At 41.3% G+C, this 27,887-nt stretch overlaps 1 protein-coding gene across 4 annotated transcripts in view; it reads right to left on the bottom strand.

Annotated features, from left to right (window-relative positions):
- Positions 1 to 27,887, bottom strand: part of CHD6 (chromodomain helicase DNA binding protein 6) — a 204,432-nt gene that overhangs the window by 73,707 nt on the left and 102,838 nt on the right. For all 4 annotated transcript variants that reach the window (XM_043602363.1, XM_043602366.1, XM_043602365.1 and 1 more), the window contains 10 exons: positions 25,440 to 25,498; positions 24,685 to 24,802; positions 19,610 to 19,696; positions 19,290 to 19,424; positions 14,702 to 14,823; positions 13,262 to 13,505; positions 11,871 to 12,047; positions 11,131 to 11,274; positions 7,857 to 8,112; positions 6,836 to 7,046 (listed from right to left, as the gene is read on the bottom strand). In XM_043602363.1, the coding sequence (XP_043458298.1) occupies positions 6,836 to 7,046; positions 7,857 to 8,112; positions 11,131 to 11,274; positions 11,871 to 12,047; positions 13,262 to 13,505; positions 14,702 to 14,823; positions 19,290 to 19,424; positions 19,610 to 19,696; positions 24,685 to 24,802; positions 25,440 to 25,498 (1,553 nt within the window). The remainder of the gene's footprint in view (positions 1 to 6,835; positions 7,047 to 7,856; positions 8,113 to 11,130; positions 11,275 to 11,870; positions 12,048 to 13,261; positions 13,506 to 14,701; positions 14,824 to 19,289; positions 19,425 to 19,609; positions 19,697 to 24,684; positions 24,803 to 25,439; positions 25,499 to 27,887) is intronic.

Raw genomic sequence — 27,887 nt, 5'->3', positions numbered from 1 at the left:
TTAAAAAAAAATTTTTTTTAATGTTTATTATTTATTTTTTGAGAGAGAGAGAGAGAGAGAGAGAGAGAGAGAAAGAGTGTGAGCAGAGGAGGGGCAGACAGTGAAGGAGACACAGAATCCGAAACAGGCTCCAGGCTCCGAGCTGTTAGCACAAAGCCCAACATGGGGCTCGAACTCATGAAACATGAGATCATGACCGGAGCCAAAGTTGGATGCTTAACCAACTGAGCCACCCAGGTGCCCCTCAAAGTCCATATTCTTAACCAGTTTGCTGTATGGCCTTCATATTGTACCCTACATTTCAATGCAGGAGAATGGAAAGACTGCCCTAAAAACTTAAAAGAGACAAAAATAAATAAAAGAATTTAAAGAAAAATTTTAAAGGGGCACCTGGGTATCTCAATCGGTTAAGCATCTGACTCTTGGTTTCGGCTCAGGCATGGTCTCTTGGTTTCGTGGATTCGAGCCCCACATTGGGCTCTGTGCTGATGGTGCAGAGCCTGCTTGGAATTCTCTCTCTCCCTTTCTCTCTCTGCCCCTCCCCCACTCATATGGTCTCTCTCTCAAAAATAAACTTAAAAATTTTTTTTTAAACTTAAAAGAGAAAATTAAAGATAAATAAGAGACACCAGTAAATTTAGGAAGGTGATAAGTCTAGTGGAAGGTGGAAGAAGACACTATGGGTACCAACATGGTTTTGATAAACCAGTACCCTGAGAACCTGCACTGAGTACTCAGAAATTTGGGCCTGTGGGTGATATGATGGAAGTACAGGATTTGGAGCCAGAGGACAAGGTTGAGATTCAATTAAATGAGAGATGCCACCACCCCCACCATCATACATGTGAACAATTAATGCTGCAGGCACAGAGGATTCGTGTTCTTTGACAAGACACCTCTAGCCATCAGAGAGAAGTTAGAAGCCCATAGATCGAGGGAGGCAGGGAATTAGCACAGCGTTAAAGAGGAGGAAAAATCAATCGTGATGCTACAGTGATGCTACAGCTCAACCGTCAGCCAGGGAAAAAATTCCCATAAAACTATACTGTTTTGCCAGCTATGATACAAGAACAGTTTTAGAAATTGTGCAGGATGACTGGAACATTAATTCTCATTTCCATTACTTGTTCAGTTTTGAGGAAGTGCTTTCAAAGAACACAAAACTAAAAATCCATCCCATTATTTGAGCTCTTTTAAACTGTTCCTCACTCCCCTCACTCCTGAGCCAGATCCCTTGGCTATGCCCTCACCCCTGTATGAGAATATGGCATGAAATTAAGTGGGACCAAAACCAAACTGACAGCTGGAGAGGCAACAAGGCTCAAGAACAAAGAACATCTTGAAGGCTAGTAAGTCTGAATGAAGAAATCAGACATCAAAAAAATTTTCACACAAAACATCAGTGCAGCAATTAACCCTCTGAGTCAACTATATTTTGAACAAAATCCCTAGGAGTTTATGTGGCTCATCAAACTGTAATTCTCAGTCACTGTCAAATTTCAACAAGAAGCAGGTGGCAGTCTAGAAAACCTGTGTGCTTTGTTTTGGGAAGGGGGGCGGGTAGTGACATTTTTTTTGGCACAACAGGAAATGCTGACCTCAGAAGGCCTGAAGGAAAATGAAAAACTTTCTCATCTCTCAGTAATAACCAGCTGGAAAACAAAAAGAATTAAAAAAAAAACAGAATCCCACTCAACAATAGCCATACACATACAGAATACTTAGGCTCAGAGAAAGAAATATGTAGGACTTGGCAACATGACTCTAGGCGCCATGTTGGTTTGTTCACCATGTCCCTAACACCTCCAGAGGTTCTAGCACAAGGCAGGCATGTCATAAATATTTAGTGAACCAACAGTGTATATGGAATACCTGAATACGTGCAGTGAATAGCAGATTCTTCAGTTTTGCAAAGATGTCAATCCTGTCCTACTAAATGTATAAAAGCCAATCAAAATCCCAACCAATGGATATATGTATACATAAACAAATATGCACATGTGTGTACCCACATACATATATACTTTTTCTGTAGTCAGAGGTAGATTAAAAAAGAACAATTCTGAAGTTTATCTGCAATAATACATGAGCAAAGGAATAGAAATACTGATCAAAAGAATACACAGGTTAGACACACACCCAGCATAAATAGTATTTCAGTATATTTTATGGACAGTGTTTTATATTAATGGAGGAATTCTTGAATTAAAAATGAGACACATTTGGGAATAAATTAGACATTCATTATATGCCATTTACCAAAATTACAGAAAGACTAAAGACTGAAATGTAAAAAAAAAAAAAAAAAAAAAAAAAAAAGAAAAGAAAAGAAAAAGAAAAAAACAAAGAAATCTAGAGAAAGATTCTCAGATTAGAAATAATTCAATAGTGAATGTCCAAAGGGATCATGCATTGGTGGCACCAGGTAACCCTGAAAATGGGGATGCAAAGAATCTAAAACAGAGGAACTGGCTGAGTGTTTGTGAAAGTATCAGCCTACAGATCACCCACCCCAGACTTGAAGAGGGTAAAATAGAAGACCTTTAGCCCTCTCTCCCCCAGGAGACACCAAGCACCATTAGAGGTACTATACTGAAAAAAGGGAAGAGCGAGAGACTGAGAACTCCCTATTTCTCGCCACCCGTTCCTCATAACTGGCTCCCATTACAATCAAGCTCCCATCCTCTAGGCAAAAGACAGGAAGAGAAACACCCCCAAAATACAGACACTTGAGGTTCCCCAATGAGATGATCCAGTTAAATGGATAGTGTTCATATATGGAGAGTAAAACCCACAGTCAACAGCCTGGCCCACATACCCAGAGCTTCTAACCAGCCCACCATCTGCCAGCTAAGACCAGACATGAAAGGAAAGCCTCTGATCTGAAACACAGAAGCTCTGCTTCTGGTATGGAGGCAGAAGTTCCTAACACACCAGCCTCCAGCAAATAACCACCACAAAATGAACAAAATACAAAAAAACAAAACAAAAATTTTTAAAGTGGAAGATAAAATATAAATTTTCCAGAACTGAAGGAACACAGATTTCAAGTGAGAAAGACCTATTCGGTATCCAGGTCAACAGATCCCATACAAAGGACAGTTCGCTGTGCAATTCCACAGATCTGGGACAAAGAGGATAAATCAATGCTTCCGAATAGAAAAACATGTCACATACACAGACCAGGAAGCACAAGGGCTCTGAACTTCTAAGCAGCAACCGTGGAAGCTAGAAGACAGTGGACTAAAACCTTAAAATTCTGAGGGGAAAGGATTTCTAACCTCCAATCCTAAACCCAAACTGTTACTCAAGGAGAGCAGACTGCGAACATTCCAGACAGTCTCCACATGGATTTATCATTCACCCTTCCTCAGAAGCTCCCCAAAGCCATACACGGGATTCACCAAGGAGGTTTTATTCCAGAGGGAAGGAAAGGAACTTGTCAGTGTGATGAAGGAAGGGAGAGCCCAGGTGGCAACGTGTACCAGGTGGGAAGAGCACTTGGCCAGAGAAGGCAGGACGAGCAGCCCCACCAGAGGCGGCTCTGAGCCCAGGAAGCTGACAGGCTTGAACATAACAAGAGGAGATTTAGACAACCAGGGTCAATTCTGGAGCTGAAATTATAATAAGGAAATAGAAAAACAGGCAATAAAATGAAAGGAGAATTTTTAGCTTCATGAAAAATAAAAATTGTGAGAGAAAAAAATGTAAACAGCATACTATAGGTCAGAGCTATCGCTCAGCATTTGTGTAAGTCGTGTGGTGGTTATGAAGGGCAATGAGAAAAGATAAATGCTCATCTTCCATAGTGGGAACAGCTAACACCTAAAACTAAACATCATCAAGATATTACAACTACTAACATTACTTAGGTATGGCTATAAATCCCAAAAGAAACAGCATAAAGAACTTAAAGTCATTGTTTCTGGGGCTGGAAAAACGGGCTGGGAGGGAAGGGTGCTATCAGGAAAGGCACCTTTTTAAAAGTCTAACAGAACAATTTGGTTCCCTAAATTATGTGCATGTATAACTTTGCTGGAAATGAAAGCTAAATTACAAAGAGAAAAGTGGGGCGCCTGGGTGGCTCAGTTGGTTAAGCATCCAACTTTGGCTCAGGTCATGATCTTGCAGTTTGCGAGTTCGAGCCCCACGTCGGGCTCTGTGCAGGCAGCCAGAGCCTGGAGCCTGCTTCAGGTACTGTGTGTTCCTCTCTCTCTGCCCCTCCCATGCTCGTGCTCTGTCTCTCTCTTTCAATAATAAATAAACATTAAAAAAAAATTTTTTTTAATAAAAAAAAAAAAAAAAAGAGAAAAAAGTAACCATGATATTAAGGCCAGAAGAACCCTGCTGGATGCTGCTGGGGTGAAGAAACCACAAAAAAAAGTGTAAAGAAAATACTTGAGAATATTTATATAATTGCATGGTTTTCAAACCCATGAATTTAAGTATTTAACCTTACCTTTAAGCATAAATAAGCATTTAAGTTTATACAAAGCTGCTTTAAGACTGCAAGTTTTGACTATTTCAAAATTTAAAACTTCTAAAAATAAAATAAACAAAAACTCACACCTATAAACAAAAAGTCAAAAACAACACTGGGGAAGTATTTGTGCTCTATTCTTTTTTTTTTTTTTTTTTTTAATGTTTACTTATTTTTTGAGAGAGAGAGCACGTGTATGAGAGCACGTGAGCATGAGTAGGGGAGGGGCAGACAGAGGGGGAGACACAGAATTGGAAGCAGGCTCCAGGCTCTGAGCTGTCAGCACAGAGCCCCACACAGGGCTCAGGCTCACAAGCTGTGAGATGATGACCTGAGCCGAAGTCGGAGGCTTAACCGACTGAGCCACCTTGGTGTCCCTGTGCTATATTCTTAAGTAAACAAATAGTTCTTATAAATAAAAAGGCAAAGAGCAACAGAAAATGGAGAAAGAACATGAATGAGCAATTCAAGCACACAAAAATACAAATAGCTAATATATATATGGGAAAATATTTACTCTCATTATTAATCAGAAATACAAATTAAAACAAAATAATTTTGGCTTATTGAATTAGTTAAGATTAAGCAGCAAAAACAGTATTAATCAGAGAATGAGGGGGGAAAAGCATTCTCATACACTGCTGAAAGGCATAAAAATAAAAATATCTTTCTAGAGGGTGTTTTGGAAATATGTACCAAATGCTTTTTAAAATCAGAATTTAGCCTAAGGTAATAACTGGAAACATTCACAATGACTGTAAAGGGATAGCTACAGAGTTCCTGAAAATGCTGAAAAACTGGGAACAACCTATGAGAAAGAATATTATCAAAATTATGTTGTGGGAAAATGAGTTTAAAGAAAAATCCATGATATATTAAATAAAAAGGAGAATATATAAAATTGACAACGAAACTAAATGTTTGCATGTGCAAAGTAGAAGATAACTCCCCGAGTATGAGTGGGAGCTTTGAGCCAGTAGTGGTGTTATGTATGTCCATATATTCAAGAGAAATTGTAATACCTAAATAACTTGAAAATAAAATGAGCAATAAATGCTAAGGAAAAATAGCATAAAAGGGTGCTAAGTAGAGACATCTGTACTTAGCAAAAGTCTATTAGTTACACTGCTACTCATTTTGGAGGGGTTCTCAAAAAAAAACCAAAAAAAAAAAAAAAACCAAACTGCTCACTAGTAGTTGCATACATTTTGAAAAGTAAGATAATATATATATTTATAAAAAGCAAGTGTTCTGGAAATAGGTTCCTAATCTATAGTGAATTTACAAAATATGAAACTACTTTCACTAGTTTCGATTTACTCATTATAAATTCCTCAAAGAAAAAAATAATGTAAGTCTCAAGAATTCTCTACCTAAAGACCTCCACTACAGGGCTCTGAGAAATTCTTTTTATTGTCTAATTTGAGAATTATTCATGTAACATTAAATGTCAGCGTATCCCATAGTTGAATCTGTCATTTGTTTTAATACTCTTTCTATAAATGTTATAATAGCAAACAGAATTTTAAGGATATTTAAGACAACTGAGATTTGCTATAATTACTATATGAAAACAAAGATTTCCTTTAAACTCAGCAATGTGAAAACTAATAGTTTCTATGACCTTAAGTCTTTTCTCATTGCATAAATTCTTAAAAATCAACTTATCATCTTCGGATCATTGCTGTGTCCCAGTGACTGGAAACATAATGTTCACTGGATAAAGGAACAAAGTAGAACCCACATGAATCCAAACAACCCATATAACATAACCCCACATACTGTTCACCTGCGTGAGTAATGGAACTTGGACTCAAGGAATTAACAGGAGTATGAACAAGACAACAGACTGGAATGCTATAGCTAGTGTATCATAAAACCTTAGAAGGTTTGCTGAGAAAGGACAGAAAGTGTCCCCAAGTTCTTTTTTTGTGGGCTGTCAGCTTATACTCTTAGCAACTTGATACAGGGATGTTTTCCAGGATATATTTCTCTCATCATTATTAAGCAAAAAATAAAAAAGGAAATACATTGTTTTCTTAACCTTCTCTAATGCTTTTGAATTCCGTGTCTTACAACTAGAGAGAATATAAATAAACATGTAGAATTTCTTTTTTAAGCAAAGCAAGGGCTCCACATCATCGGCTGCAGCGTTCACTTTAGGCAGTTAAAACTGGGCATACTTGGTCACAGGATTTAACTCTGAATTTCAGTCAGTCTTTAGGAGGAGATTCCTTTTTTCCGTGTTTGAATGCTTTGTTGTTGTTACAGCATAATTTCTGCATGAATCAGAAAGGTATCAAAACAGGGAACCGCCTGCAGCTTCTGATGAACAGCTCTGACACAGGTTCTCACCTTCTCTGGATGAGATAATCTTCCAGGATATCGAGGCAGCGCACCATCTGGGAGAAGATGAGGACTTTGTGACCACCTGCAATCAGCTTAGGGAGCAGTTTATCAATCAGCACCAACTTCCCTGCTGCTTGAATCATGGCCTGCAGCTGAAAGTCAGGGGCATCGGGGCTGTGGGTTTTTCGGAAATCTTCCAGAATTTTCTCCTCTGCCCCTGAAAAGGAATGGGACAAAACTATTCCTTGAACAAACTATGAGGATAAAAGCTTCCCTCTGCTTTACGGATCCTAGAAAAATGAAGTGAATTCCTAGGTCCTGGACCAGCAGGCCAGTTGGTGAGGCAGTGCTGTGGTGCATACCTGGTCTGTGCCCGCAGCAGAGGGGCTGCAGTGGCAGCAGGGCCATTTTGCAGAGAACACAGGTGCTTTGCTTTCCTGGGAGATCTCACCAAGTAGAGAAAGAACTTGAGATACCAAGTTGACCCATGCAAGCAAAGAATCTCCACAGAGAGCTGACAAAAAGACATACCTCTCGACATCACAAAAACTAGCTACAGGCAAATCCAAGACACCTTTTATTTAAAATTTTATCAGAAAGTTTTATGTAAAAAAAAGCTTCCAACATGTTCTCTACTTAATATAGTTAACTGTTAATTCATCTGCGGAGAGTTTTAGTCTCATTGCATGGCGATCATTTATTCAGCTAAGTGATAGTTTCCTGTCCCAAAGTGCACAGTGTGGGCCAGACTGCAAGTAAATAAAGGGCAGCAGGCTGCTGAGTGGTATCCATCTTCTGAGGGCAGAGAGTTGGTAGAGGCAGGTTCAGAACTTAGCTCCGTGCACTCACTGCTAGATGGCTTACCCAGATCTACCAACCTCTTTGAGCCTCAGTTTCATGCTTCATAAAAAGGTGAGCAAACATACATCCTAGCATCTAATGGAACTCAATACCTAAGACTGTTGGTTATTATCAGCTTTTGGCACACCACACCAGGCCCGAGTTGCTCCCTGTTTCCCTGACTCACCATTGATCAGGTAGGGATGGTTACAGCACTTTCTCAGCTCCATCATGGTGTTGATGAGATTGGGCATATTGTGTTGATTTGCCCCCTTGGTCAGGAAGGAAAAGTTCTTCTCCAGGATGGCACGGTAGTACTTTTTCTGGATATTGGTGAGCTCTACTTCAATGATCGTCTCCTGTTTAGGAGCAAGGTTCTTTTCCACATCATCTTTCAGCCGCCGAAGCATCATTGGTTTTAGGATAGACTGCAGTTTCTTCACCTGTCCAGGGAAATGAGACCTGTTCACCTGCCCCACTCTGATTTTAATGACTGATTACCGGGCTATTCCAACCTTCACTACACTCTCCTGCGCATCTATTCATAGCACTGCGGTGGTAGACTATATGAAAGATCACACTGATACCCTGAACATGGGGAGTTTATAATAGGATCTAAAGGAAAAAAGGGATCTGGTTGTAATTCCCAAGTAATTACAGAGAACCTAGGTGACAACCTCGCAGGAGATAAAGGGAGAAAGACATGAAAGACAGTACCTATTCTCTGGATGGAGAAACCAAACCCCTCTCGCTCTACCATGCATTCATGTGCGGCAATTACCTGAGGACAACTTTAGCTATGTTAGGAGGTACAGGCGACACATTACAAAAGGGAGACTTAGATGCTAAGAGAACAAAGTAAAAAGTAGAGGCAATCTGGGCATGGGCAAAATGTGTGTAGGGGGTTAAAACTTTCAGTCATAAAATAAGTTAAGTCCTGGGGAATGTGATTTAGATCATGGTGACTACAGTTACTAATATTGTACATTTGGAAGTTGCTAAGAGAGGAGATCTTAAAAATTCTCATCACCAGAGAAAAAAACTGTAGCTATGTATGGTGACAGAGGCTAACTAGATTTATTATGGTGAACATTTCGTAATGTATACATATATTGACTCATGGTCATGCACACCTGAAACTGAAGTTATATGTCCATCATATCTCAGGTTAAAAAATAAAAAAAAGAAGTAGAGGCCATCTGGAAGCAGACTCCTCCTACAACTTCTAAGTAATGGCAGCGAACACGTTTGGTGTAGCAGCATTTACAGTTAATGTTGTAAGATGATGTCTCCCATGCCATCACACAAGCTGTCACATCAGGGGTACTTTGAGCTGACAGTGGTCTTTGCTATGATTTGTCTGTTTCCCTAGCAGCCCAAATCTGGACAGCAGGTGTCCGCTAACCTGACTACACTGGCAAGGCCACTTGTTCCGTCTCCCAAGAAGACAATGACAGACAAGGGATGCAGAATCAAGGCACCTGACTTCAACCTGAGCTAAAACGTGACACCAATAAGATTAATCCTGCTGGGAAAATAAAATAAGAAAGGGCAAGTGCAAAAGATTGTTGCAAGTCATAAAGGGCTGTTCAAAAATGCCTTAAAAGGGGGTACTTATTTACTGCATAAATAAGTCGGGTGCAGTGTCAACGCTTCCTGAAAGAAGTATAAAGTAATTTATAGACAGTGATTTAGAAGAGTTACCGGTACAGGTTTTAAACACTGATGAATATGTTTCACTTTGGAAACAGATGCTTTGTGGACCTTTTATTTACTGTGATTTAAAATTTAGACATCTGTGGCCACTTTTTGTGGTTTTCTCCTAAATAACCCCAATCTTCAATATAACCCATTCGTGAGATCTTGATTTTACCAACCATGGTACTTAGGAATCTATCCCCCAAATGAATTAGGAATTACTGTATAAGAACCCAAACAGGAAAGACACACCTAGACAATTATTAAAAATATGGACAAATGTCAATCTGCCACATGCTGGGTTCAGCTTTGCCCTTGACTTGGTTCATACCTTGAATCATTTAGAGTATACTACATGCCAGACACTGTGCTGGTCAATACAACAAACACAACTTTGGAGAAGAGGTGGGCCTTGTCCTCAAGGAGGTCATTGTCTAGGAAGAAGAAAAAAATGCATACCACAAAATAAGTGCAACGGGAGAAGAGGACACATTGCCAATGGTCCAAAAATGGAGAGAGGGTTGAGAGCTGGCTTTTGAAAGATCAATAGATACTGCAAATGCAGAGAAGTGGAATTAAGTTTGATTATTCACTGCTCTCAAAGTCTGACTTGCCACAGAAGTAGAAACAAACAGACTGGAACCTGAGAGTGTGCTCCTGACACCTGTTAGTGAAATTTCCAAACCTTGTCAGTCCCCAAATTCTCTGTCCCAACACATTCTCACACCACTGCGAGGTTAGTTTAGCAGAACTAATTATGTCATCCCTGCAATCAAAGCCTTGCATTGCTTCTCTAATACCTACCAAATTCTTCAAGCTGTCTTTTAAGATCTTCCCACAATATAACCCTCAACCCCTCTGGCTTCATACTCCACAATTCATCAACCCTGTTTCCAGCTCAACCAGATGATTCCCTACGATGGAATAAATTCCACGGTTGATTATGCTGGGTGGGTTTTTTTTTTTTTTTCTGTGCAAAGTAGTCACCATCTTTTCTCTCTCCATGACTAAAAATACACCCACCTTTCAAAGTCCATTTCCAAATTGTACTCTCTCCATGAAGGCTTTCTTTATTCCCAAACAGAGGTGACCTTCTCTTTTATAAAATCCCCAATTCTATTACTTGCTCCTCTTATGGCATTTCAATTTGTCTGGCTTATTTCTGGAACCTCAGTCAAGATTTTTACCCATCATAGATAGGTATTTCTTAACTTTGGTAGTTTTGACTTAGCTTTGAGTCCAATAAGCTGGTCTCAGGACCAGATCTTTGGAAACTGAGGAAATCTGGTTGATTTGGACAAAACGAAACTTAGCAACTACTCTAGTATATGACTGCCTTCTTTTCCTCACTACCTGTGTATTTTGTTGTACTCGAGAACATAAGCCTGGGAACATGCTGCAGATTATATAGGAGGAAGCAGGAAGGATGAGGAAAGAGGAAGAAAGCACCACGCTCCTGAGTCCAGGGCTGAACAGAATCAAAGAACTTACACATGAGATCAGCAAAGGCAAGAGGCCTGATGTGCTAACACAGGATATTTTGGATGTGGACTCATTTATCCTCTGGAGTAATAAGAACTCCTAATAATCAGTTTAACCTCCTCAATGTGAACAAACAAATTAAATCAAGGAGGTAATGCTCATTTTAGGAGGGATGTGAGAACTTGTGAGTGCCTGTCCCCATGGTGACAATGACTTGTCCTTTCCCTGACGGTGAAGGTAATCACCACACCATCTTCTCAGTCCTTCAGGCCCCTATTTACCTGTTCCTCAGTTTTCAGATCTCCAAATTCCTCCAAGAAAGCAGTCTCTGAAGGAAACTGTGATGGCTCCAGAAAATTCAGCAAACTGAAGAGCTCCTCCACAGAGTTCTGTAACGGTGTCCCAGTGAGCAGTACTTTGTGTTCCTGCACAAATTAACAGTCCACCATGAGCAGTGTGCGAGCCACCAACATGATGTGCTTTGGTGGGAAAATGAAGCCAGGGAATTCTGTGCTCACTTTGGGGCAATTCTGTTTGGATTTTATGCAAAGAGAGGACGCCGCCATTTCATGAGGGTATGGTCAATAAATAGATCAACCTTCCTTTCCCATCACTGATTCCAGCAGCAATGTCATGTTAGTGAAAGCAACACTCATTCATTTGTTCATTCATTCTTATTGAGTGCCTACCCTCTACATACTGGGCACTGTGCCAAGACCATCATCTTTGGTACCTGGAAATAAGCCAAAACACCTTACATTTCCAGGTCACCAATTTCATGGTATTTCAGATTCCCCCGGTTCCCTTTGGGAATCTATTTGTGGCAAAGGTCAAATAGTTGACCTAGTTCATAACAAAAAACCTTTTGATTCCTACACTATCACACATATAGAGGGCAAAAAGAGAATTTAGAGTAAGCAGACTATGCACAAGTAAGCTACATGCAGAATGGCTACAGAATGCCTCCTCCACAGTGAATACACGGAACCTGTGTGGATGTAAAGAGCTTGCTAGCTCTCACCAGGGCCATGAGCTTTAGACCCTCCAGAAGTTTGCAGTTCCTGTTCTTCAGTCTGTGGGCTTCGTCAATTATCACACAGCTCCAGTGAATCTTTTTCAGCTCTGGGCAGTCTGCCAGGATCATCTCAAACGTTGTGATGACAACGTGGAACTTGAAGACTCCTGAAAGGGGGTTTCCCTGAGGGTGACACAACGGAAGGCGAAGCTTTATGCCATGACTACAGAATTCCGCTAATGTGTTCCCGGCGGGAGCAGAGGAGGCAGTGCGGTAAAATGCCCGGGCCTAGGTGACAGAAGCCAGTAAGCACTGCACTTCCTCGTGTGAGGAAAGAGAGAATACGAGGATGAACCAGCCCTTTAGACAAGAGAGAGACCTCATTACACCGATGACACAGAAGTAAGAGACATGGGCCCTCACGATGCTGAGACATATGCGCAAATATGGAAGATACAGCAAGGAAGCTTTTTGTTTATTAACTGCCATGACAAGGAAAGCAGACGGGTATTGATTTGCACATTCCCAGCCATGAGCTGGTCTCAACCACACAGAGCTTGAAGACCCAAAGGAGACCTTTTTCGCTCCTTTTCAGATATGGTTCATTTCACCTTGTAACTGGGGTTCTAGCACAAGTTCAAAGTAATGTTCCTGATTCACCTGGGACAAGAGCTACCAGACAGGACACATGCCTTTTCTCTATCTTAGTGTTGCTATCACACTGAAAGAGCAGAGCTGCACTGTGTTAGAACACATCATAAATTTCTTCCAACTGTCTCCTTTTGCTGCTTTATGAAGTCCCTGGGGGAGAGCACTGGCTTCCCTCTGGCTGGATTCATTTATATTTTCACCTTGCTTGATTAGAAAAACCAGTGGCCAGACAGGCTTACAAGCATACTCAGTAAAGTGATTATAAATAACAAAAACCTAACAAACACCACAATCTATTGTGCTTTTAACAATGTGAATCCTATCTTCTCTTTATCCTTCCCTGTCAAATGTGTTAACCACCTCTCCAAACTCCCTGGCTAGGAACCCACCCTCTGTACACTAATTCTTCCCCCCACTTTTTTCACTGAGCATGTAACAATTCAGATAAAATCTTCTGCATGTAAAAGAAACTTCGTAAGCCAACCAAGAAGCCAAGCTTTCAGTATCCCAAGAAGAGCCTCTGGCATGTCAGAGAGTGTCAAGCATGCCTTACAAATTCCGTGTTTTATCAAAGTAAACTACCAAGGAGAAACAAAAGTCGACCTCAATAAACATAAGACTGTACAAAGTCAGTCAACAGCAACCTAAGGTGCAGGGCATTAAAACTCCTGAAGACAAGTGACGGGAAGGCTGTTCTGAACGACATCAGGCTGTCACCGGGTCTCTAAGACCCATGTAAGTCTCACCTGTGCGTCTCTGTACACCATCTCATACTGCTGGATCATCTGTCTGCTGATCTGGCTGCCATGGTACACAATGGCATTCATCTCTGTCCACGTCCGGAACTCTCGCTCCCAGTTCGTGATGGTGGAGAGTGGGGCGATGATGAGAAAAGGGCCGTGGATTCCTCGGAGGAATATCTCTGAGAGGAATGTGATGGACTGGATGGTTTTCCCCAGCCCCATCTCATCAGCCAAAATACAATTTTTTCTGTAGAGTAAGAAATACAGATAATTCATCATCGATATAGGAAAGCGGCAGAGGTTGGGCAGAACTAAAATGATACTTGAAAAGCACACCCTGACCTATAAGGTCATCAGTGTAGGGCCTTATCAGCATTTTCCACAGATGCAACTGAAGCAAGTTTTTATTCTTATGATTCACACCCTGACTACTTCCAAAAAGGAATTATGGCAACTTGGGAGAAAATACAGGAAAGAGGTCCATATAAACTGAAAATACCAAAAATTAAAATAATAGTGAGCCACAAGGAGAGAAATATGCCTCAAACCTAAGCCAATTTCTGTACCTGACAAACGTCATGGAAGCCAAGGCAAAAATAAAAAGATTAAGTTACGTGAATTTCATGGTCTACTATTTTTGTCATCAAGGGTTAACTTTTAACCCACACAATAAATTCCTTGTCAGAGTAAGAATGTGGTCTCTTCTGGTGACCCAGAATCACAGACTGCACAGAGCTGTGACATTCGAAGGGTGTGGCCCCTGTCAGTCTCGCCCCTCACTGTACAGATGGGGAACCCAATACCTGGAAAGGCCACGTGAGCCGCACTCCGAGAGGCTCTGTGAGTTAAGTGGTGCAGACTGTGCTAGAACACAGGTCACCAGGGTCCCATCTTGTGTATTCTCCACTGCAGCATTCTGTCTTTAGAATCCATACTAGGTGTATACTCTAGAATGTTACAAAAATCTCAAATTTCATCTGTTTCGCCTAGATTCTGACAAGACCTAAAGCACAAAGAGTCCAAAATTGAGAATTACAGCCCAAGTTTAGAACATCCAGGGCTCATGAGTAAGTAGCAGAGTTGGGACTAAAATCCAGATCTACTCCCTTTTAGAGCCAATTTTTGCTAAAGACTTAAAGATAACGACCTTTCGGATTTTGTTTCATCTAGGTTGAGTCTAACCTTGTGGCTAGAATGGACAAGTAAAAAGCAGCACAAAGTCAATGATGTCTACAGACCATTCTTTCTGGTTGGAGAAGCACCTGATGTAAAGTCTTGGCACGCATCCTGTGCAAAGATTAGCACCCTAAACCGATGGCTAGGTTGCACACTCTCACCACCTTGCTACTGCTGCTCTGAGCAGGCTAAGGTGACAGTCTAGCTCCCGGTACACACTTGGGAGGAAAATCATCCATGAGGACAGCCCTGGTTCTGGTTCCTCACCTGTTATACCAGTTAAAAAGAAGCCAGTTCATCCCCTCCAGCTGGTACTCCCGGAGCTGGTTACTGTTCTTATACTCTCGAGACTTCTCCAGTTTCTGCCAGGAGTCCGAAGCAGGCCGCTCCTAGTGGAGGAAGGCAGAGAACACAAAATACGTTGAGAATAACGTCTGAGGAACATAACATGAATAGGGACATAGGATAATAATGAGGAAGGTGGCAAATCTCAAAACACTGCCCTAAAGCTGGCATGAAACTGCAGCTACTATTTTCTGACTAATGTGCAGGCGAGACCCTGTATTTTCTTGATTTCACCAGATTAAACTAAGAAAACCTCAGGGCACCTAGGTGGCTCAGTCGGTTAAGCGTCCGACTTCGGCTCAGGTCATGATCTCATGGCTGGTGGGTTTGATCCCCATGTCAGGCTCTGTGCTGCCAGTTCAGAGCCTGGAGCTTGCTTCTGATTCTGTGTCTCCCTCTCTCTGCCCCTCCCCTACTCACCCTCTGGGTGTGTCTCTCTCTCTCAAAAATAAATAAATATTTAACAATTTTTTAAAAAAAGAAAACCTCTATAAAATGTGCAAACAATTAATGAAGAAGACAAACACACCCACCTAAAATCTTGGTGTTACACAGTTTGACCCAAACTCTTAGATGCCACTCCCACTTAATACTTCCATCTCCCCTCAAGCCAATATTAGGTTTTTGGTTTCTATAGATAATTTCTTTTTGTTATTTCTTTGTGCATGTGGCATCACTCAGGAAAGTACAGTGGGTCAAATATTTTGTTGATTAGTTCCGAGAGTCAGTATGAGGCAAAAAGCCTGTAAAATCAAAACTGCAAATTCCTTAAACTCCTCATAAACAAAATAGCCGTCTTATTTTCCCATATAAAACACTGATTTCTAAATACAATTGATCTTTTCTCTACTGATATGAAATGCCATATTTATCACATGCTAAGTTTTAATGTATCCATGGAGCTCTACCCAGATTTTTCATTCTGTTCCACGGGACTGTCTAGTGCTGCAATAAAAGCAAATTTTTAAATTACTATAGCCTTTTATCTGATTAGGGAATTATTTTTCAAAAGTGTCCTGGCTATTCTATCTTATTTACTATTCTGTATAACTTTAGAATCAACTTGTCAAGTTCTCTTAAAATGCCATTGGAATTCCAATTATAATCAGAGGAAAATTTAAACCTTCAAGTGTAGAGGCTTCCCATCCAAAAATCTTATTTAATTAGGCTTTATATTATTTGGAAAGCAACTTGACTATTTTGCTTATAGGCAAATTGAGCCCCCAAGTTACAGTTTATAGTCTTATAAATTAAAAATCCCTAGCTCTACCTGTAGTTATATAAATGAGAATTTTGAGACTGTAACTTTTCTAAACAGTTTTAGTTTTTGGTAATTCTACTTTGGAGTTCTACAATATAATTTACACCTGAAATATGTTATTACCCAAAACTAAACCATTTGCATGTGAAATTAACAAAATATCCCCAATTATATCATTGACATTTGGAGTTAAGTATAATCTGTCCATGATCTTTCAGAAAAATACACATTACAGCTTACCTACAAAATTACTACAGCTATAGTTAGGGTAAACCCTTTAAAATAGGGCTCTGTTGAATATTATTATAAGAGCATAAGTATAGGTGCTTTTAAAATAAGGGAGAAAATAATTTATTATGTAAAAAATAATCATTTTAAAGAAAAAGCTTTTAAGCAAAGATATTCCTATATAAACCCTCTTGCTCTGTTCCGTTAAAGAAAATATATTCTTCTTAACCTACAGGAACCAGTCAGGCTAGATCCCCAAAGTCCATGTACCTCTTTAATCGGGCATGCTCCTCTACTTCACTAGATACTGTGGAGAGGCCTTCTGGAATGTTCCTCCAGAGACTTAGTGGCTCACTCTCAGTATTGTTAAGTGCTGGAGGATGGAATTTCACTGCAGATTTCTACTTTGCTGCCTTGGTACAACTCCAAAAGTAGAGGCATCACTCTGTCATCCAGTCACTCCTCTGGGTTTCCCTCTTTCTCAGTGCTAAAGGTCTTAGTTTAACATCACCTACTGGCCAGAAATTTCAGCTATCTGAGCCTAAGGCCTGAAATCAGCTAGGAGTTTCTGGTATATTCCTAAGTGGTACAGACTACAGGAAAGAACTTACCCAAGGGCTCTACCACCTTCAGTGACTACTTAGTTAAATTTGAAAGAGGAGAATTGATTCTCAGAGCCCCCCAAACTGGGTTCTGCCTATTAAAAGACTCTTTCTTGGCACAATCATCACCAATGTCACTTCTTGCTTTCTAAAAATTCCATATTTTACCTATACATAACCAATTTTTACCAAAAAGCTTTCAGATGCAAAATGTCCTATATTCATCAAGACTGGTAGGGTCATGTCTCAACTTCAAAGCCCAGAGTAAGATCCCTTTAAAAATTTATTCGGGGCGGGGAAGGTTCTAGGTGGCTCAGTCGGTTAGGCAACCAACTCATGATTTTGGCTCAGATCATGACCTCATGGTTTGTGGGTTTGAGCCCCGTGTCAGGTTATGCACTGAGAGTGCAGAACTTGCTTGGGATGCTCTCTCCCTCCCTCTCGCTCTCTGCCCCTCCCCGGCTCATGTGTGCTCAAGTGCTCTCTCTCAAAGTAAGTAAATTAAAAAAAAAAAAAAAAAAAAAGAACTATTGGGGGTGCCTGGCTGGCTCAGTCAGAGGAGCATGTGACTCTTGATCTCCGGGTTGTGAGTTCGAGCTCCATGCTGGGTGTAGAGATTACTTAAATAAAAACTTAAAAAAAATATATTCAGGTAAACTACCATTTGGAGCCAGTCTTTTCCTTAATACATAAAAAGACAGCTTTAATTATATTGCTAGCTGCCATTCCAATTTAGAACTTTTGGAGTATAATTTCTAAAATGTGCATTTTAAACGAGAGAACAAATAAATTAGAAACAAAAAGACAAGCGTGAAATACTAGCATGGTTCATGAGAGATAATAGTGGCATGGCAACAGCAAAGTAAAGGAGAAGTGAAATTGCCTGAAGACACTTGAGAATTCATGTTCTTACCAATCTGTGTAGTCAGTCAGAGGAAATAAGTGGGATTCGAGCTGAGAGTGTAAGAATGCTGATTACTTCAAGATAATAGCTTACAATTAGCTGCAGAATGGAAATGCTCTCTACTCTCCGCCCCTACACTAGTTTGTCCCTGCGCTGGGCCACATGTCCCAATTAGTCTGGGGCCACGTGTGTCCATACACATGCCTTTTCCATTAACCTGTGTACTCCTGAGGGCTCGGCATGCAGCTTCCTTCTTACTCTATGTCACTCAAGAGTCAACCAACAGGAGATGTTTAATAGGTCGTTGAAGGACTGAATTAACAAAGGGCAACAGTCATAAGAAAGGGCTGAAAGAGAAATTTATTAACTAGTCATGCAACAAAACACCATTAAAAACTATGTAGATTTCTAATCACAGTTCTACACCTCAAGACTCCTCCATACACTTCATATGCTAAAAAACTAAAACAAACACTGCTTTTGAGTGGACTCTGATAGAGATCTAAGTTCAATGTTGAGGTCTCGTCTTCTGAGTCCTAACTTTCCAGCAACATAAAAACAACAAATAATACTAATAAGGAGGTGGATAAGGGTTTTTCATGTAAAAATGGTGATTTTTAAAAGAAGGTTTATTTATTTTGAGAGACAGAGAGAGAGAGAGAGAGAGAGAGAGAGAACATGAGCAGGGGAGGGGCAGAGAGTGAGGAAGAGAGAGAATCCCAAGCAGGCTCTGCATTGTGAGCACACTGCCCCATAGGGAGCTCAAAACCCTGAACTGTGAGATCGACAACCTCATCCGAGATCAAGAGTCAGATGCTCAAGTGACTGAGCCACCCAGGTGCCCCAAAAGGGTCATTCTTTTTTTAAACAGAAACTTCATATTCCAGTCTACAGCCATGTTCAATAACTTTGATTCTCTTCCCAAGTGAGTTACATCTTAATCAGGCTCTATCCTAATTCTACCTCCTTTTAATTATTGATACTTTATATATAACTACTTGCCAGATACCCTGGGACATTTATGCATCTTGGTGGGAGTTCTTCAGAATCAGAAAGATAAACTGATTAAATAAATGTATGTTGAAAACCTATGTTCTCTCTGTGAAACTCATGGATCTACAGAAGTAGATAGCTCTTCCCCTTAAAATATTCCAGTTGAGTAAAGGCAAAGGATAAAAACAAAGAAAAAAGATCACTGATGGAGCAAAAGATAACAGGAAACAGTATTTCAGGCATTTCTTACACATTCTATCTTCCTGACTCCATATAGCAGCCATATACCAAGAAACCTAAGCTCATATTCATTTTTCAGTGTCACACACATCAAAACAGAGCCTAGATCTAATGTTGATCTGAGTGCCAGCAAAGTCTGAACTGCAGGTTCAATGGAGAGTGGCCAAAGGGAAGGCACCAATGAAGACCACTTCTGAGCACAGCCCAAAAGACATCCAGGACTGCCAAGTTCATAAAGTTACATGTTGTAAGAGGTGCCAAACAGCGACATGGATACATTACCACATGCTTAATTTCAGGGAGAACTTGAAGAGACTCAAATTCTTTAACTTTTGCAGGATCCACATCTTCCTCTAGTTCCCACGTACTTTCTTCGTAAGGCAGTGAGCACCACTTCACCAGGTAATGCGTCACCTCCTGGTGGGAAACAGGATAGCAGCTACTGGATTAGAGGAGCCAATCGTGCTCTGGCCAACCACTGGAAAACCCACCCGGTAACACATGAATGCCATTAAAACGAAGACCACATGTTAACAAAACAAGCAAAACATGTAGTAAGAAGGGAAGACACTATAAGTGAGTCAAAATGGCCAAACACCCACCTCTCCTGTTTCTGCATCTTTGGTGTGGGCTACCTCCAAGACGCGATCAACTTCTACATAGTCTGGGTTGAACAAGTCTTCATCAGGCTAGTACAAACAAAGGAGAAGAGTTAGAAAGTGTCCCCCTTCCCTCAAAACCAACACTCTGTGTTTTATCTTTAAGTCACCCCCTACTCTGGGCCTTATCAGGAAATACACAATGGAAGGGGTAGCTTGTGAATAAAAGTCACAGCGCAGACATTTCTTCCCTGTCCCCAAACCCTGCTGTGACTGAATTTCCAGGTTACATCAGGGCCAGATGTAAACTTCCCTAAAGGTCATTACAGTACTGGGCAAAAACCAGCACAAGAATTCCTTTTTTCTTACTGCTTCTCATTACAAAGATAACCCTTGGACACTCAGAATTAGTTTCTTTTTCTTTTAATAAGCCAATAATAATAATAAACACTGGAAGGAGGCATGAGGGGAAGGTTCTTGTTTTTAAATTTTTTTTTTTTTACATTTATTTATTTTTTGAGAGACATAGAGAGACAGAGCACAAGTTGGGGAGGGGCAGAGAGAGAAGGAGACACAGAATCTGAAGCAGGCTCCAGGCTCCGAGCTGTCAGCACAGAGCCTGACGTGGGTTCGAACTCACAAACCGTGAGATCATGACCTGAGTCGAAGCTGGACGCCCAACCAACTGAGCCACCCAGGCGCCCCTGAGGGGAAGCTTCTGGGGGACTGATAACGTTCTATTTCCTGACCTAAGTGGTGGCTACCCAGGTATGTTTATTTGGTAGAAATTCACTGAGCTGCACCCTCAGGATTTGTTTACCTTCATGTACATTATGCTTCCCAAAAAAGTGTACTTACGAAACAACAATAAGCATCACTTGGAAATATTTAACGTGTGCCCAGGGTAATGCTAAGTGCTTTATGTCTCAAAACTACTTTATGGACTAGATGCAATAATTACTTCACAGATGAGGGAACTGACTCAGAGAGGTTAAATAAGTAATGTGACCAAAGCCACAGAGCTGTGTGAACTGCAACACTTACCCAGGACTTTCTTACCCAGAAGCCCTCCTCCTGGACTGCTAGAATGTTCTTATTGCCCCTTTGGCTGGAAGGCACTTTAGGGGCTATCTAGTTTCAGCTTCAACACAGGAATACTTTTTATAACATCCCTGGCAACCCTCCCTCAGATTCCATTATTCCCTGTTTCGGAATTTACTGCCCTCTAAGACCTGACCCATTGCCAAGACAGCTTTACCTCTGCCTGCTTGGTGGTGGCATCATGATCTTTATCTTTATTATTATTAAATTACAGCCTAGCTTCCTTCCTGTAATGGGGGCTCGCTGGTGTCACTGCTTCATCCACAGGAGCGCAACAAAGTTAATTTTCATTCTATGCTGGCTCTTCAACAATCTCTACCCTATCTGGGTGAAATTACCCAAGGTGCTCAACTGTTGTTTGGGTCCCAAGTTTCTAGTTCCCTTAATGATGCAGAGAGCTAACATTTATGAACAGTGACCGTGGGCCGGGCACCGTGTTAAGCACTTCTGTAAACACTGTGTCATTTAGTCCTTGCAGGTATTCTGTGAAGCTGATATTATTAGGGGTTCTGCTTTACACAGAGAAGGATAGTGGGTTTGAAGGAGCTTATGCAAGTGGCTCAAGGCCACCAAGCTCTGTGTGTGTGTGTGTGTGTGTGTGTGTGTGTGTGTGTGTAACCTGTACCCTGGTAGTTTGGCTCCAAGAGCCCAGGCTCCTAGGACCGTGCAGTCCAGTTTCCACATCTGCTGACAACACTCAGCTGTGCTTCCTTTACCAGTGTTACAGTCCTCCTGCAGCTGCACTCAGGTCCCCAAAGTCCCCCACTGGACCCTGATACCCAAAGGAACAGAACACTCAAGAATGAAAGAAAAGGCACAGCAGGACTGTTCTGCTGGTATGTTCTAAGATTACCGTTGCTTTTTAAGCAGCTGCACGGCCTACTCCTGGCCAACAGGAAACTTGTAATTTAATGGGCATTATCTTTTCTCCCTAGAACTGCTAGTCAGTCATTTTCCCCACCCAGAAGTTGTAAAGATTTTAAAAATACAAATGTATAACATTACATTTATTTACTGCCATTCTATTTCATTCATCCTAGCCTGTCCAGTAAACATGAACTTTGATTTTGTCATCTATTCTCCCAGTGTTGGGTCTGGTTTTCAGGAATTTGGGCTTAGCCAGAAGGCCTCTACCCCTGCGGAGCATGGAAGTCTTAGCCTCTCGAGCCTGAGCCTCCTTTACATAAAGCAGCTAGAAATAATAGATATGAAGAAGCTCGATTCAAAACTAAGTTATTGTTGATCTTATTAGAATATCACTTACCTAAGTCATTAATAAAAACGTTGAACAGGTCAAGACTGAAGACCATATTATAGGAACTACTCCCCACTTTTCCTCTTCCTTAATCTCAAGATGTCCTCTGGTCTTCTCAAAAGTCTTTCCTCCCTACGGGAGTTATGAGCTCCTGGTATGTTATTTCTATACACTTGAACATAGCTTTGGCTCTCTATTCCCAGCCCAGGCAAAATCTCTCCCTTGAGAATAAAGCAGAAAACAGACACACGGGGCTTTGTAGGCTATATTAAGGACTGTGGACTTTATTTCAAGAAAATGTGCTAAAGAGTCTGGAGCAGGGGAAGAGCATAAGGCAACCTCACCCCCTTACCAAGGGGGCAGCCAAATATTTCCTGAGCACTGACCCTGTGGCTAGTACCAGGGATAGAAATACAAGGAAAACATGTCCCTGTCTGTCTCACTGGACTTAAAATGGAAGAAAGAGACATGTAAACAAGTTACTATACAGCAAATACTTGCTAAAATAGAGGTGCAGATAAAATGTTCCAAGAGCAGAAGGAGAACAGTATCCAGTGGGGCCTTGAGATGGTTTTCCAATTCCAGCTGTCTTCTTTCCCCAGTCCTTTATGAGAAGAACAATGCCACGAGAAACAGCCCTCACGTGCTTTAAAGCAATCCTGGAGAGGGCTGGGGCCAAACACTAAAGCTAAGGACAAAGGACCGCACCCTGGGACAAGAAGAATGCTTACTGACATTATCCTAAAATAATTTTTTGTCACTTGTGGAGAAGGAATACAACACGCAGAAGGAGCTGATTAAGTACTGTAGCGATGTACTATATGGTTTCAGGGCACCTGAGTGCACTCGAGGCCTAGTGCTTGCCCCTACATTTTAAGAGTAACTTTTACCCCTTCTTTTTTTCAAAGTTATCTGCACAAAAATTTAAACGTACGTGTTACACAGAAAAGAAAAAAATAAAAGTCACCGTGATCCCATTAACCGGAGAAAATGACGGCACATTTTGATGCACATTGACGACATTTTCCATGCCTTGCTATGGTGCCTCTTTTCCCCTCCACTCCCCATACTGGAGCTGCCACACACACTGAGGAGGCCTGACATTTTCAACTAACAACAGCTGATAGCGCTAAAGCCGCCTTCTAGGTCATTAACAATGTTCTCCGATATCATTCTTCCTAGCTGCACAATATTCTGCTCTATGGGATATATACATAATCTAGCAAATGTCTGCTATCTCATATTGTTTGTTCACAATTTTCCACCAATATAAATGACTGAATGTCACATTTGATTCTGCACAAAGACTCATTAGCTTCCTTAAAATACATGACAGTATTGGAATTGCTGGGACAGAGGATGTGAATAGTTTGAGATATTTCATGTCTGTTGCCATACTGCTGGGACAGGTCTTACCAGGTTATATTCCCATCCACTGTACACAAGAGTATCTCTTCCCTACACCCTCCCCAGCGGTGGGTAATACTTATTTCTAAAACCTTCATGGGGGACCTGGGTGGCTCAGTCGGCTAAGCGTCTGACTCTCGATTTCAGCTCAGGTCATGATCTCACACTTTGTGAGTTTAAGCCTTGCATCGGGCTCTGCGCTGACAGTGTGGGGCCTACTTGGGATTCTCTCTCTTCCTCTCTCTGCTCCTCCCCCACTCATACTCTCCCTCAAAACAAATAAATAAACATTAAAAAAAATAACAAAACCTTCAAATAATCTGGTAAACAAAAACCAGAAAATCTCTATTTTAATTAGCATTTCCTTGACTACTAGTGAAATTGACCACAGTTTTGTATGATTAATGATAAGCATTTCTTATCATTAAAGCTATTTGTCGTGTGTATGTATATGTATGTATAAGCAGGAAGGTTCCTTCACCGGATAAAAAGAACATATGCCACATATATAAGTATATAGTTAGGAAATATGCGTATGTACATGATGCACATATGTCCTATTTACTTTAAGATTTGTATGAAGTATTTTCTAATATATAGACATTACAGATTTGTTTAATGTCAAAATCCATCAATCGTTCCTCTCGCTGTAGGTACCATACTTGGAAATACTCAAGCTTAGAGGCACCTGGGTGGCTCAGTCGGTTAAGCCTCCAACTTTGGTTCAGGTCATGATCTTGTAGTTCGTGAGTTCAAGCCCCACGTCAGGCTCTGTGCTGACAGCTCAAGAGCCTGGAGCCTGCTTCAGATTCTATGTCTCCCTCTCTCTCTGCCCCTCTCCCATTCACATTCTATCTCTCTCTCTCAAAAATAAATATTTTAAAAAATTAAAAAAAAAAAGAAATACTGAAGCTTATATAAAGTTACTTATTTCCTTTCTCATATTTTAGCTTTGTTTTTATTTTTTTACATTCAAACTTTAAGTCCTTTGGAACTTGCCGTTTTGGGAAGTGAGGGGAGGAGGGAATGAAAAGAGTTGTGCGCACATTTCTCTCACCCTAGCTATTTATAGATTTTCTGACCAAGATACACGTTCTTATGAATTGCCAGTTTATAAGGCTCGATCGTCATAACTTGGTGGATAATTTTTTTCCTTCAGCTTAAACCTGGATTGGTTTTGCTGCCAATCAGTGCACATTTAGCGACATGACTTGAGCAATAATTCTGCACAGAACTTTGACTTAAAGAAACTTAAACTCAGCATTTAATACTACAAGAAGAGTAGTGGTCAAATAGTTGGCAAATATTGCTTCACCTCAGTAAAAATGTGCTTCATCTGGGCTTGTTTATTCCTGAATCGCTTGATCTTCTGTGCAATGCGAGGATCCTTTTCCAGCTCTTCCATTGTGGCCCATTTACAATGCAAGTAGGAACTGTCCAAAGACACACAAATTGTGAGACAAGTGCAAACCACCACACCACTGAGCCCTACAGTCTTTCAGCAAACAGGGTGACTAACCCAGAAGTAGCAGTTTGTGGTGAAACTGCCAGAGATTAGGCTGCGAAGGGCCTTGCACTAACCGGACAACAAAATAAAACAATGCAGCGATTAATTCCAAATGACCGATCCCTCTGCAGCTTCTACACAAACTGCCTGAGAGCAGAGGAAGGGTAGGCATGGGCAAGCTGTCATTAACACACATTAGTGAAAGTGGGCACGAGGCAGAGGAAGAAAGAAAAATCTAAGAGGGAAACAGTGCGAGCTACAGGACAGTGGTTCTCCACCAGGAGCAGATGAGAATGGCTTGGGGAGTTTTTAATAAGCACCAGTCCTTGGGATCTACTCCCAGAGTCTGAGTCAGCTGGTACTGAGTGGAGCAAGATCTTCCCCGGTGACTATCTGCACAGCCAAAGGTAAGTACTACTGCTTAAGGTGAAGTTGAGTCAGTCAAGATCCATAGGTCAGGCCTCAGGGGCCATTCTTGGAAAATACAGAAAGTGATGTGATGAGGGAAAGGAAATTTTATTCATATAAAATCCAAATACAAATAATATATGAAGAACACGTACAAATTTCTATACTTAACGTAGAATAGCTCCAAGTCGAATGGGGGCTCTCCGGGGTGAACCTGCAATCAACAGCAAGCAGTTAACAGCTCAGACCCCCACAGATCGCCCTGACGTTGCACAAGAAAACAGGTAAATCAACACCTCTGCTTGATTTTCGTACAGACTTCCTGAGGATGTTTTCAGTTTCCCCCTTCTTTTCCTGACAGCTACTGAGCAGCTTTCCCAAAGGATGAATGCACAGCTAGCCAGAAGGTAAAAAAGAAAATGATCCTCCTGGTGTCCTTCCAAGGTCCAGGCTGGGACAGTGTTCGGCTGATAAACCCAAATCGGCCCAGGATCTGAAAGCTGTCAGGCCCAAAGCCTGGCGTGCAAGTGAAAACACAGGTCTCCGGCACACCCCCTGACCACCATCCCGAAACATCAGCGGTGCCCACTCTCAAAGTAAGGAAGTTTGCTCTCATAAATATTTGAAGATAAAGCTATGTTCTCACCAGTGACAACATATGTTTCACTCCAGGTATACTCTCTGGATCTCCACAATGGTCCTGAGATATCTAAAGAACCCACCCTCCAGGGGCGCCTGGGTGGCGCAGTCGGTTAAGCGTCCGACTTCAGCCAGGTCACGATCTCGCGGTCCGTGAGTTCGAGCCCCGCGTCAGGCTCTGGGCTGATGGCTCAGAGCCTGGAGCCTGTTTCCGATTCTGTATCTCCCGCTCTCTCTGCCCCTCCCCCGTTCATGCTCTGTCTCTCTCTGTCCCAAAAATAAATAAAAAACGTTGAAAAAAAAAAAATTAAAAAAAAAAAGAACCCACCCTCCAAATGTTTTCCTTTCTTTTTTTTTGTAGCTGTGGTTTTATTATTTTTTTAAATATGAAATTTATTGTCAAATTGGTTTCCATACAACACCCAGTGCTCATCCCAACAGGTGCCCTCCTCATTGCCCATCACCCACTTTCCCCTCCCTCCCACCCCCCATCAACCCTCAGTTTATTCTCAGTTTTTAAGGGTCTCTTATGGTTTGCCTTCTTCCCTCTCTGTAACATTTTTCCCCCCTTTCCCTCCCCCATGGTCTTCTGTTAACTTTCTCAGGATCCATATAAAAGTGAACACATATGGTATCTGTCTTTCTCTGTATGACTTATTTCACTTAGCACAACACTCTCCAGTTCCATCCACGTTGCTACAAAAGGCCAGATTTCATTCTTTCTCATTGCCACGTAGTATTCAATTGTGTTTATAAACTGCAATTTCCTTATCCATTCATCAGTCAATGGACATTTAGGCTCTTTCCATAATTTGGCTATTGTTGAAAGTGCTGCTATAAACATTGGGGTACAAGTGCCCCTATGCATCAGCATTCCTGTATCCCTTGGGTAAATTCCCAGCACTGCTATTGCTGGGTCATAGGGTGGATCTATTTTTAATATTTTGAGGAACCTCCACTCTGTTTTCCAGAGCAGCTGCACCAGTTTGCATTCCCACCAACAGTGCAAGAGGGCTCCCATTTCTCCACATCCTCTCCAGCATCTATAGTCTCCTGATTTGTTCATTTCGGTCACTCTGACTGGCGTGAGGTGATATCTGAGTGTGGTTTTGATTTGTATTTCCCTGATGAGGAGTGACGTTGAGCATCTTTTCATGTACCTGTTGGCCATCTGAATGTCTTTTTTTTTTTTACGTTTTATTTATTTTTGGGACAGAGAGAGACAGAGCATGAACAGGGGAGGGGCAGAGAGAGAGGGAGACACAGAATCTGAAACAGGCTCCAGGCTCTGAGCCATCAGCCCAGAGCCCGACGCGGGGCTCGAACTCACGGACCGCGAGATCGTGACCTGGCTGAAGTCGGACGCTTAACCGACTGCGCCACCCAGGCGCCCCTGAATGTCTTCTTTAGAGAAATGCCTATTCATGTCTTCCGCCCATTTCTTCACTGTATTATGTTTTTGGGCGTGGAGTTTGGTGAGTTCTTTATAGATTTTGGATACTAGCCCTTTGTCCGATATGTCATTTGCAAATATCTTTTCCCATTCCGTCGGTTGCCTTTTAGTTTTGTTGATTGTTTCCTTTACAGTGCAGAAGCTTTTTATCTTGATGAGGTCCCAATAGTTCATTTTTGCTTTTAATTCCCTTGCCTTTGGAGATGTGTCAAGTAAGAAATTGCTGCAGCTGAGGTCAGAGAGGTTTTTTTCCCTGCTTTCTCCTCTAGGGTTTTGATGGTTTCCTGTCTCACATTCAGGTCCTTCATCCATTTTGAGTTTATTTTTGTGAATGGTGTAAGAAAGTGGCCTAGTTTCACTCTTCTGCGGGTTGCTGTCCAGTTCTCCCAGCACCATTTGTTAAAGAGACTGTCTTTTTTCCATTGGATATTCTTTCCTGCTTTGTCAAAGATTAGTTGGCCATACTTTTGCGGGTCCAATTTTGGAGTCTCTATTTTATTCCATTGGTCTA

The sequence above is a fragment of the Prionailurus bengalensis genome, chromosome A3 (genome assembly GCF_016509475.1).
Source record: "Prionailurus bengalensis isolate Pbe53 chromosome A3, Fcat_Pben_1.1_paternal_pri, whole genome shotgun sequence".
Classification (NCBI taxonomy): Eukaryota; Metazoa; Chordata; class Mammalia; order Carnivora; family Felidae; genus Prionailurus; species Prionailurus bengalensis.
The sequence above is the reverse complement of the archived record's forward strand: the minus strand, read 5'-3'. Positions and strand labels throughout refer to the sequence as shown.